We start from the raw sequence: 12,515 nt of genomic DNA, 5'->3' as shown, positions 1-12,515 counted from the left end.
AAAAGCTCTAGAAACAGGCAAAATTAATCTACTTCGCTAATACAGAAACTCTGCAAAGTCAACATCCATATTCCATAGATGTCATGTTTTATACTTAATCACTTTATTAAGGCAAAAAACCAAAAGAGACTTATCACAAGTAAATAAAGACTATGCACTTATCATGTGCTCTACATTTATATCAAACAACTAAAATGTATTTGTATTAAAATCTATATAGTTTCATGTACCCTCTCCTTAGTTGGGAGTCAGAAGTACAAAGTTACCAGAAAAAAAAGAAAAGGTAAATTCAGCCCTGGCCAGTTTGGCTCAGCGGTGAGAGCGTTGACCTGTGGTCTGGAGAGATCCGGGTTCAGTTCCTGATAAGGGTGCATACCTCAGTTGCAGTTTGTCCCTGGCCCTGGTTGGGTCGTGCAGGTGGCAACCGCTCAATGTTTCCCTTTCACGACGATGTTTCTCTCTCTCTCTCTCCCTCCCACTCTATCTGAACAAAATATCGAAAAATGTCCTCGGGGGAGGATTAAAAAAAAAGATTAAGAAAAGGTAAATTCACACAATTAAGAGCTGTACTCTAACCAATAGAACACCAGAAAATGCACCTAATGCTTAAATAAAACATACAAAAAAATTCTTATTATTCTATTATTCTATTCTATTCTAAAAGACCAGAACTACCAATCCTAGTTGACTATAGGTCATCCTACAGCAGGAAAAAAAAAAGGGAGGAAGGGTTTAATTAGCCCAGCTGGTGCATCTCAGTGGATTGAGCGTCTTCCCATGGACTGAAAGGTCCTGGTTCGATTCCCAGTCAGGGCACATGCCCGGGTTTCAGGCTTGATCCCCAGTAGGGGTGTGCAGGAGGCGGCCGATCAGTGTATCTCTCTCACATCGATGTTTCTCTCTCTCTCTCTCCCTTTCTCTCTCTCTAAAAGATCAATAATAAAAAATTTTAAAAAAACATTAAAAAGGTTTTCAATTAAATATCTAAGAGAACCTTCCAGAGATAAACGGATAGTGAATTTCTCCCTAAATTGAATCTCAGAAAAGGAGATGAGACTAATCAGAACACTGAAGGTAAATTATTGACACTTAAGTTTCCCAAAATGAAGTAAAGGACAAAAAAATCGGTAATAATGAACCAAAGGGAAGCCATCCATCTATTCCTTATTTCCACCATCACTCTAATATAGGACATTATTATTTCAAATCTAGGCTATTCCAAGAATTTTATCTGCTTCCAACCTCTTCCCACTCCAATAAACACCATTTCCAAAGTAACCTCTCTAAAATAATGCTACATATACATTCTTTGACAATCTTTGAACAATTCCCCATGGCATCCAAAGACATCAAGGCCTGGGACCATCTGGTGCCATCTTATTTTCCACTAACACCTATTAAAAACAGATCAAAGCAAAAATCGTATACTGGCTGTTGTGGTCCCCATTCCATACTCAAGCCAAATACATCAAGCATTTTCTTGTTGAAATGCTTAACTATCTTTTCTCTACTAAGATAAGTTCTAGCCCTGGCTGGTTTGGTTCAGCGGTTAGAGCATCAGCATGCGGTCCAGAGAGACCCGGGTTCGGTTCCTGCTAAGGGCACGTACCTCGGTTGCAGTTTGCCCCCAGCCCTGGCTGGGTTCTGTGGGTGGCAGCCACTCGATGTGTCCCTTTCACGTCGATGTTTCTCTCTCTCTGTCTCTCTCCCTCCCACTCTAGCTGAACAAAAAATGGAAAAATGTCCTTGGGTGAGGATTAAAAAAGACAAGTTCTACCCTACCCTTCATGATCAGCTTAAGTCCCACCCATCTTTTCCACTAAGCTCTGATACCCCAGTCTCAGAGATCTCTTCCTCTAATACTTAACAGTACCAGCACTTTGAATATGCTATGTCACATTGTTCTCTCTCTTATTTTGCAAAGACAATGAAAAAAAAAATGCCATAAGTATAAAAAAAGTATTTTATGCCTATTTTTCCGGTACAGTGCCAGAAAAGCCACTTATTTTATATATATGTGTGTGTGTGTGTGTGTGTGTATGTGTGTGTGTATATATATATATATATATATGTATATGTATATGTGTATATGTGTATATATGTGTGCATGTGTGTATATATTTTTTTTTATCCTCACTGGAGAGGACAATTTTGCATTTATCTTCAGATAGAGCGGGAGGGAGAGTGGGAGGAAGAGAGAGAGAGAGAAACATCAATGTGAGAGAGACACATCAACTTGGTTGCCACTCACACAACCCCAACTGGGGCCGAGGACAAACTGCAACTGAGGCACATACCCTTAGAGGGAACCGAACCCAGCCTCTCTGGTCCGCGGGCCGATGCTCTAACTGCTGAGCCAAACCAGCCAGCAAGCCTGTGCAGCATCTCCAACTAGAATAATAGATCAGCCCCTAGGAGCTACCTACAGAAAAAAAGGCCTGGCTAGAAATAACCTCTCCCTCTGTCTAACTCCCTGAGGCGCTCCCTGTCTCACTTGGTTTCTGTTTCCCCGTCGATCAAGGCCTATAACGCTACCTCGCTAAGACTGAAAAACTAGTCATTATTTTAGACTACATAAATCTTTACAATCATTCATGTAAAACCAGATTAAAAAGTATACCCTTGCTATGATTTTAAAAATGCTAAAAATGTGCAGGTGTCAACAAAGATTATAAAGAACTTAGAAAAATTAAAATAGGTGATGTATTTGGGCGATTTTCCTTTATTTTTTCTCATACTGCTATAATAATGTATTATCAAGCAACAAAAATCAAAAGAAAAAAGTCCTTTAAATATTTTTTTTTCTTTTATGATTCCTTATAACTGTAACCAAAAAAAGTGGGTTTTTCTGAAGGAATATGACTATTTCTGGCTTGCTTCATCTTATTTCTGAGTCCCCTCTTCCCAACTATCAAATACCAACTCTCTGAATAAAAGATTAGGGTTTTGGATTATAGTTGACCCTTGAACAACTTCTCCCCTCCCCATGCAGTCAAAAATCTGGGTATACTTTTTGACTCCCCAAAAACTTAACTACTAATAGCCTACTATTAATGGGAAGCCTTACTGATAACATAAGCAGTCCATTTAATATGTTTGGCATGTTAAATGTATTATATACAATATTTTTACAACAAAGTAAGCTAGAGAAAAGAAAATGTTATTAAGAAAATAAGAAAAATACATTTATAGTACTGTACTATATTTATCAGTAAGTTTACATCATCTGTATACAAGATAAAAACATCTACGTATATGTGGACCCAAGTAGTTCAAATCCATGTTGTTCAAAGGTCAACTGTACTTGCAAAAATGCATCCCTCCATTTGTAAGAATAAATCAGTAGCAGACCGAAGACGCTGAAGTACTCTGCTAACAATACCAACTGAATTTTTTTAACCTTTAAAATAGATGAGAGAACAGAATTTTCAAATCAATACTTTTCTTTTACTTCTGTTATTTATTATAATAACCATCTTACCGGTTCTTCAACTTCTCCACTAGCATGCTGAGCTTCAGCTTGTAGGTCTATAGGTGGAGTATCTTCCACAATTCTTTGAACAGACATCTGAATAAACTCATCAAAAGAATCCAGCTGTTGTCTGACCAAGCCTTTCTCATCAAAGTAGGAACTGGGAAAATATTTGAGTTCATAATTAGTTACAACTCAGTGATATTTTCTAGTATATTTCCCCATTTTCATTATAATTAAATTCGATAAACACTCATTAAATACCAACCACTATATGCCCATCACTACACAAGATACTATAAGCTATCCAAAAAAGGGGTGAGACTGAAAACTTTCTTTGCAGAACCTGTCAAGTTTGTGGAAATGAGACTTATACTTATGGGTAAAATAATTAAAGCACAACATAAGAATTATAAGGAAGCACTTATTTACAAATGTCCTTTATAGATAAATTTCATCCAACCTCTTGGAAATATTTTTTGAAAAAGAAATGTCAGGAGAGAAAACTAAAATAATGCAGTCAGAGATAAAAATAAGAACTCTAATTTGAACAAGAGGGAAGACAATATCAATGACTAAAATATGGATGTATTAAGAATTTCAATTTTATTTTCCTTTTGTTGAGTTGTATGAGCACTCTATATATATTGGAAATTAAACCCTTATCTGATATATCATTGGCAATTATGCTCTCCCATACAGTGGATTGCCTTTCCATTTTGATGATTGTATCTTTTGCTGTGCAGAAGCTTTTGAGTTTGGTGTAGTCCCATGTGTTCATTTTCTCCTTTCTGTTGCCTTAGGTGATGTATCAGTGACAATTCTGCTGCGTATGTCTGAAATTTTGTTGCCTACATTTTCTTCCAGGATTTTTATGGATTCATGAGTCACATTTAAGTCTTTTATCCATTTTGAGTTTATTCTTGTGTATGGTGTAAGATGATGGTCTAGTTTCATTTTTTTGCATGTAGCTGTCCAATTTTTCCAACATCATTTATTAAAGAGGCTGTTTTTACTCCACTGTATGCTCTTGCCACCTTTGTCAAATATTAATTGAGCATATTGTCTTGGATCCATTTCTGGGTTCTCTCTTCTGTTCCATTGGTCTATATGCCTGTTCTTGTGCCAGTACCAGGCTGTTCTGATTACAGTGGCTTTGTAGTATAACCTGAATTCTGATAATGTGATCCCTCCAACTTTGTTCTTCTTTTCCAAGATTGTTGTGGCTATTAGAGGTCTTTTTTGGTTCCATATGAACTTTTGAAGTATTTGTTCTAGTTCTGTGAAGTATGTTGTTGGTATTTTGATGGGGATTGCACTGAATCTATAGATTACTTTGGGTAGTACGGATTCTAGTACACTGCTGGTGGGAATGCAGACTGGTGCAGCCACTATGGAAAACAATATGTTGTTACCTCAAAAAGTTAAAAATTGAACTGCCATTTGACCCAGTGATACCACTTCTAGGAATATACCCTAAGAAGCCTGAAACACCAATCAGAAAGAACATATGTACCCCCATGTTCGTAGCAGCACTATTTACAATAGTTAAGATCTGGAAACAGCCCAAATGTCCATCAGTAGACAAATGCATAAAAAAGCTGTGGTACATATACACAATGGAGTACTATGTAGCTGTAAGAAAGATCTCTTATCCTTTGAGATGACATGGAGGAACCTGGAAAGTTTTATCCTAAGCAAAACAGAGAAAGACAAGTGTCATATGATCTCACTTATTTGTGGAATATAATGAACATAACAGTCTGAGGAATGGGGTAGTCCCAGAGATGTGGAAGTGGGGTACAGACTGACAATCCCCAGAAGAGGGGGTGGGGGAGAGAGATAAACCACAGAACTTATATGCATGTACACATGAACAATGGACATGGAAAACAAAGCTGGGGACGGGGGGGGGGGGGACGATCAGTGGGGGGGAAAGGAGAAACAGCTGTAACAAAAATTAATTAATTAATTAATTAAAATTTAAAAAAGAAAAGAATTTCAATTTTAGGTGGACTTCCGGTCAAGATGGCAGCGTAGGTAAATGCGGTATCGCATCCTCCCACAACCACATCAAAATTACAACTAATCTACAGAACAATCATCATTCAAAAGTGCCTGAAATCAAGCTGGATGGAAGTCCTACGACTACAAAATTAAAGAAAAAGCCACATAGAGACTGGTAGGAGGGGCGGAGGGGCAGCCGTGCTGGCCCCACACCCACATGTGGCAGATAAAAATCGGGAGGGTACCTAGGCTGTGAAGGTTCTCCCTGAGGAGTGAGGGGTCCCCATCCCTGTATTCTTCAAAAATGTCAAGGTCAAGCCCTGGCCAGTTTTGCTGAGTAGTTAGAGATTCAGCCAGAGGACCAAAGGGTCTCGGGTTCAATTCCAGTCAAGGGCACGCACCTCAGTGTCGGTTCAATCCCAGGCCCTGGTCAGGTTTGTGCAGGAGGCAACCAATCAATGTATGTCTCTCACATGGATGTGTCTCTCTCTCCTCCAACCCCTCCTCCCCCTCCCCAACTCCTTCCCTCTCTCCCGCCCTCCCATTCTATCTGAAAATCAATGGAAAAATATCCTCAGGTGAGAATTTTTTAAAAATTCAAGGTCAAAAAGAGAAAAAAAAGAGGAAGACTTAGGAACTATTCTAGATTATAGGAGATAAAAGAATAAATCATGAAAACCAAATACAGTATGTAATCCTAGTTTAAATCCAAAATCAGAAAAAAGTTATTTTGCTATGAACAGTGCAACAGCTGGCAAAATTTGGGTAAGGTCTATATATTAAATAAGATTATTATATTAATATTAATTTCCTGACTTCAATGACTTAAGTTATGTAAAAGGATGTTCTTATGTCTGCAACTTACTCTCAAAAATGTTCCAGAAAAAAAATATGAAGAAAAGAAAAAAAGACAAAGAAAATATAAGGTTAACTAATATTTAGGTGAAGTATACACATGAATTCATTGTACAACCTTTCTGTAAGTCTGAAATACTTAAAGTTAAATATATATAAATAAATAAAATAGGAAACTGGCTCTCATGTAGCACATTCATACAGAACATCTAATTTTCAAGAACAGAATAAGCAGGAAATCCCTTTATAGGTTATACTGCATTTTAAAGCTTATTCAGTTTAGTCTAAAAACTTACCTGATTACAATCCAGCATGCTTCTTGCCACAAATCTGGAGTGATTTCATCATCATCCTCATCATATTGCATATCTGCAAGAAAGATAAATATTGTACTCGTTTGGAATAAAATGCTACTAATTAACATCTTGCGCCAAAGATATGAAGTAGCAGAAACATATTTACACTCTGCTAAATAAAAGGCAATCCTTTTACCTTACTTTTCTAAAATTTCAGTCAATTAATTAAATGGTAATGAAATAACACACACAAATATACATCTATGTATACATAGACCTACATCACATAGGTCATCTCCCAATATACAAAGAGGCCTTATTGCTCAACCAGTGTGGCTTGGTGAATTGAGTGTTCTCCCATGGACTGAGAGGTCCCAGTTCGATTTCCGGTCAGGGCACATGCTGGAGTTGTGGAATCAATCCCCAATAGGGGGCATGCAGGAGGCAGCCTATCAATGTTTCTCTCTCACATGGATGTTTCTCTCTCTCTCTCTCTCTCTCTCTCTAAAAAATCAATTTAAAAAATTAAAAAAAAAACACACACACACACAGAGGCCTTATTACAGAGGTACAGCATAATAGACCCATGCACCAAGAGGTCACCAGTTCAATTCCTGGCCAGGGCAAATGCCCAGGTTGAGGGCCAAATCCCCAGTGGGGAACATATAGGAGGCGGCCAATGGATGTTCTCTTTCATAGATGTTTCTAATCTCTCTCTCCCTCTCCCTTCCTCTCTCTCTAAAAGCAATTTAAAAAATTTAAAAAACAAAGGTTTAGCATAAGTATGTGAATCTGTAAGTTTTCCATCTTCTCCAGAAAGTCCATGTAATTCTCATTAATAGCTTACTCTTAAGGTAACTAGGAGCAAGATCATGGTCGTCTGATCATTAAGCTCCTCAGAGACTGGAGTCAGAGATGAAGGTAAGAGTGTAAAGACAGAAAAGGGTTCCAATAGCTGGGCAATACCTTAAGGTGGGGTAATCCATTACGCAACATTTCATAAATGTACAAGTATAACAGTAAATTATATCTTCCACTTCACAAGTTTTTATACAATGTGACCTTGACATTTCTACTATCAAAATATAGGGGTCGCCCTGGCCGGTTTGGCTCAGTGGTTAGAGCGTCGGCCTGCGGTCCTGAAAGACCCGGGTTCGGTTCCCGCTAGGGGCGCGTACCTCGGTTGCAGTTTGTCCCCGGCCCTGGTCGGTTGTGTGGGTGGCAGCCACTCGATGTGTTCTTTTCACATCGATGTTTCTCTCTCTCTCTCTGTTCCTCTCTCTCCCTCCCACTCTACCTGAACAAAAAATGGAAAAATGTCCTCGGGTGAGGATAAAAAATATATATATATATAGGGGTCTAGGTTTCCTGTCTTTGAATCTGGTCAGGTTTTTTACTCTCCCAAACTAAGACAATGCAGCTAAAGCAAGGTTACATGACTTTACAAGCTAGGTCAGAAAAGCCAATGTTGTTCCACCTTGTTTGTTGAAACACTTGCTTCTGGAACCCTTAACTGCCATTAAGAAGTTCTAGTAGTCTAAATTTGTATACTGTGAGGAAGCCCAAATCATAGGAGAGGCTACTTACAGATGCCCCAGTCAGCAATCCTAGTCCTTGAGTCCTTCTAAGCTAGGTGCCAGACATGTGAGCCAACACTCCAAATCATCCAGTCCCCAGCTGTCAACACCCAGCCTTTGAGTCTTACCAGGTGAACTACTGTTACAGAGCAGACAAGTCATTCCTACTATGCTCTATCCAAATTTCTGACCACTTAAATCCATGAACATATTATTTTTATGCACCCAAATTTTGGGGTAGTTATACAGCAATAATAATTTAAACAATGGCCGGCCAGTGTGCCTCAGTGGTTGAGCGCTGACCCCCGCACCAAGAGGTCACCAGTTCAATCCTCAGTCAGGGCACATGCCCAGGTTGTGGGCCTGATCCCCAGTGGAGGGCATGCAGGAAGCAGCCAATTGATGTACCCTCTCTTCGGTGTTTCTCTCTCTCCCTCTCCCTTCCTCTCTCTCTCGCTAACAACAACAACAACAAAAATCAGTAAAGAAAAAAATATTTTTAAATAATTTGAATAAGGCACTTGAAAAATCAGTGTGTACTGATCCTTTAATATTAGTCTCATCTTCTTACATTAAAGAATAAGTGTGCTGCCCTGACCAGTTTGGCTAAGCAGTTAGGGTGTCAGCCCGCGAACCAATGAGACCCAGGTTCAGTTCCGGCCAAGGGCACATCCCTGGGTTACGGTTCATCCCCAGCCCTGGTTGGATCCCTCGGGAGGCAACCAGTCGATGCGTCTCTCTCTCGCATCGATGTTTCTCTCTCCCCCTCCCTCCTAATTTGTCTAAAGATAAATGGAAAAATGCCCTTGGGTGGTGAGGATAAAATAAAAAAAGAATTAAGTGTGCTGTATTTTTGTTTCTATATTCTGAGCTTTTGATTCAAATTTAGCTACATGTGTAAAATAAATTATTTAGTAAATTCTAATGATCCCTACGGGGGGGGGGTGAGGATAAGAAAAATGGTATCTAAAATGGCTCAGAGATTTCTAGCTTTGATGACAGATTAGAGGTTAATTTCATAGATACACAGGAAAAGGAGGTGGGAAAAGGAAAGAAAATGATGAGGTCAGCTTTAGGTATACTTACAAAACATTTACTCCTTTAAGTACTTATACTAAGCAACCATATATAAACATGGAACTCTAATAACAAGTCTAAATTACAAAGAGTTGAGAATCATTAACATGGGGTTGGTAGAATAGAAAGAATTTAGATACAGAAGGAAGACTGAAGGTAGAATATTAGAGAACACTATTGTTAGTCATGTGAAAGAAAATGAACACACGAAGGTTACTAACTTATTCATTCATCCATTCTTCAAATATTTATTGAATGTGTTTACTATGTCCCAGGCATTGGAGATACCATCTTCAACAAGATAAAAGATGGCTTCATCCTCAAGCAGATTATCACCTACCAAGGAGATATAGACAAGATGAAATCAATTAGGAATAAGAACAAAGTGATATGGACAGTCCTAACCAGAACCTGAGGTTAGAGAAGACTTCCCAAAAGCTGAGCTAGGCAGGGTCTTCATTAATGAATAGATGAGAGTAAACTAAGCGCCCAGGCCAATTTGGCTCAGTGGTTAGAGCGTCGGCCTGTGGTCCAGAGAGACCCGGGTTCGGTTCCCACTTAAGGGCACATACCTCGATTGCAGTTTGTCCCTGGCCCTGGTTGGGTCGTTCAGGTAGCAACCACTCCATGTGTCCCTTTCACGTCGATGTTTCTCTCTCTCTGTCTCTCTCCCTCCCACTCTATCTGAACAAAATATCAAAAAATGTCCTTGGGGGAGGACAAAAAAAAAAAAGAGTAAACTAAGCAAAAGGAGAGGAAATTAGAAACAAGAACAGCTTATTCTTTTTAGAAACTTATGATGGAAAGACAAAAGGGAAATATTGGAAGAAAAATGAAACAATAAAGAATTCAACTTATTTATTTCAGACAAGAGAGATCTCATATTTCATAGAAGCCAGCTGAAAAGGAGTATCTGAAAACTGATGGGGACATATCTAACAAAGCTATCAAAGGACACAGGCAGAAGGGGAATGTAAACTCAATGCTGAAGCAGACTTGATAAAAGGGATGACTTGTAACTCTTTTTTCCACAAGACTATTATTATACATTGTTAATGAAAAGAAAAATTAAAGCAATCACCATGGTCACTTGGCATCATCTAGCAAAATGCTGAACATGTATATCATTTGACCTACAATTCTACAGCTAGAAATTATCCTACAGACATACTTGTATTGGACAAAATGACACATACAAGATTCCTCATTCCAGCACTGTTTGAACCAGCGTCTATCAATAAGACACTCCTTAAGTTATGGTAAATCCACTCAAATTAGGTAGCTGTGGAGAAAAAAAAAAAAAAAAAACGCTCTCTATGTAGTGATATAAAAATCAAGATACACATAAAGTAAAAGTACAGCAAAGTGTAAATGTTCCTTGTTGTCTGTCTGTAAAGGAGGAAAATAGAATCACATTTGTTTGCTTGAATATGCATACAAAACTATGGCGTGATAAGAATCGAGGAACAGCTTTTTATAATAAACCATTGATCTAGTAGGTAAAAAAAAAGAAAAAACATCACCCTAGCCAGTGTGGCTCAGTTGGTTGGGTGTTGTCCCATGCACCAAAAGATTTCCTGTTCAATTCCAGGTCAAGGCACATGCCCCAGTTGTGGGCTCAATCCCCAGTAGGGGGTGTATAAGCAGCTGATCCATGTTCCCATCTCACATAGATCTTTCTTTCTTTCTTTCTTTCTTTCTTTCTTTCTTTCTTCTTTCTTTCTCTCTCTCTCTCTCTCTCTCTCTCTCTCTGTCTCTCTCTCCCTCCCTCCCTCCCTTCGTCCCTCTCCCTCTCCCTCTCCGACTCTCTAAAAATCAATAAAAAAACCCACAAGGAATAGTGGTTTCCTGCTGTGGAGAAGGTTCCCACTGGAAGGTGGTGGACAAGAGACCTGACACGTTTATATTTTCTGGCTTGTGAGACACAATAATATATTACCTATATATAACAATATATTTTATCAAAAAGTAAAGCTAAAAAAAAGTTTTCTGAATTTATTTTCCATAGAGATAGGAGTCAAGAAAGGAGAATGTAATGATGCTAATAAATTTCTAGACTCAGATATAAATGAGGCAGAGAAATTTAAACAGCAGAGTTTAAGCTTCTGTGCTTCCATGTTCTCCATGAAGTAGCTGAGAGAATAAGAAAAAATGTGACAGGTGGCCACGGGGCAGGGAAGCAGAAGAAAATAAAGTTTGAAACAGTAGCTGTGGAGAATGGAAGAGGGAGCTTTGAAAATACACAATGAAACTACACTAGACATGACTAATTATATGTCTAGTATCATGTGATTAGAAAAGAAAAGAAAAACAGACATATTGGCCCAGTTAACTGTGTCATTTTGTGGTAAGAAGAAGCTTAAAGGTCATCTTTTAAAACCACTTAGACATATGACAGCATGATGGAATGCCAAACTAGACCACCCCCCCCCCCACACACACACACACACACACACACACACACACACAATGTTCTTTGTCCCCGGTTTATTTCCAGAGCCTAGCACAATGCTTGGCACAGGCTGACGCTCAAAAATTCAGCTATTCAATAAACCGACTAACTCTGGCTTTAACGGGAATTGTAAAAAGAGCCCTTTACTTCAGACAAAGTTAAAACAACGGAATTCGACTTATGGTTCAGAACGCTATTTCAATACGGAAGGTAGTCTGATTCATCAAGGAGCAAGCAGTGTAGAGAACAAGTGTCACTCTGACCGGGGACATTAACGCAACACCCCCCGCACCCTCCACGTCCTGCACGCCCGGCTTCGTTCCCGGTCAGGGGTAAGTGGGGAACACGACTGGGGGGATACTTGTGTGGCCGGCTTGGGTGAAGGCCACAAATCCTCAATTCGCCGAGCTCCCCACGTTTCCCTCCTTTCATGGGTCTCCGTGAAGTGTCCTCAGGGATCACCTACCCTCGTCTGCGTCATACATAGTGGCAAATGGATCCTGAATTCCAAACTCTTGAAATCAGAGAAAGGCACGCAGCAACCACCGGCACCTGGAGCGTGAGACAAAGTGATTTCCGCCTCCGGTGTTCCCAGAATGCTCTGCGTCTCCCACCAAGGGCCACCCACAAAGAAGCCTGCGCAAATGGTAGGCTAGGATTGGTTATGGTTAGAGGCGCGCAGGCGCAGATTCTGAGCCGGCGCAAATTGTGGGGAGACGCCTCCTGTGGCTGATTGCGGGGGCCGCTACTACAGTCTGAGGATCGGATCCAGCCAATGA

The 12,515-nt window shown here is 39.5% G+C and overlaps 1 protein-coding gene across 2 annotated transcripts in view; it reads right to left on the bottom strand.

The window, feature by feature from the left end:
- POLR2B (RNA polymerase II subunit B) overlaps nucleotides 1–12,300 on the bottom strand; it is a 54,957-nt gene extending 42,657 nt beyond the window's left edge. The window contains exons 1-3 of one of the 2 annotated variants that reach the window (XM_036261883.1): nucleotides 12,203–12,300; nucleotides 6,631–6,703; nucleotides 3,482–3,632 (exon numbers count right to left, since the gene is read on the bottom strand). In XM_036261883.1, the coding sequence (XP_036117776.1) occupies nucleotides 3,482–3,632; nucleotides 6,631–6,703; nucleotides 12,203–12,221 (243 nt within the window). In that variant the 5' untranslated portion in view covers nucleotides 12,222–12,300. Of the gene's footprint in view, nucleotides 1–3,481; nucleotides 3,633–6,630; nucleotides 6,704–9,505; nucleotides 9,619–12,202 lie in introns of those variants that run through there. The other variant, XM_036261892.1, reaches the window with a different exon arrangement.
- Between the last annotated feature and the right edge of the window lie 215 nt (nucleotides 12,301–12,515).

The sequence above is a fragment of the Molossus molossus genome, unplaced genomic scaffold, assembly GCF_014108415.1.
Source record: "Molossus molossus isolate mMolMol1 unplaced genomic scaffold, mMolMol1.p scaffold_m16_p_1, whole genome shotgun sequence".
Classification (NCBI taxonomy): domain Eukaryota; kingdom Metazoa; phylum Chordata; class Mammalia; order Chiroptera; family Molossidae; genus Molossus; species Molossus molossus.
This window is presented reverse-complemented; position numbering and strand designations above follow the sequence as displayed.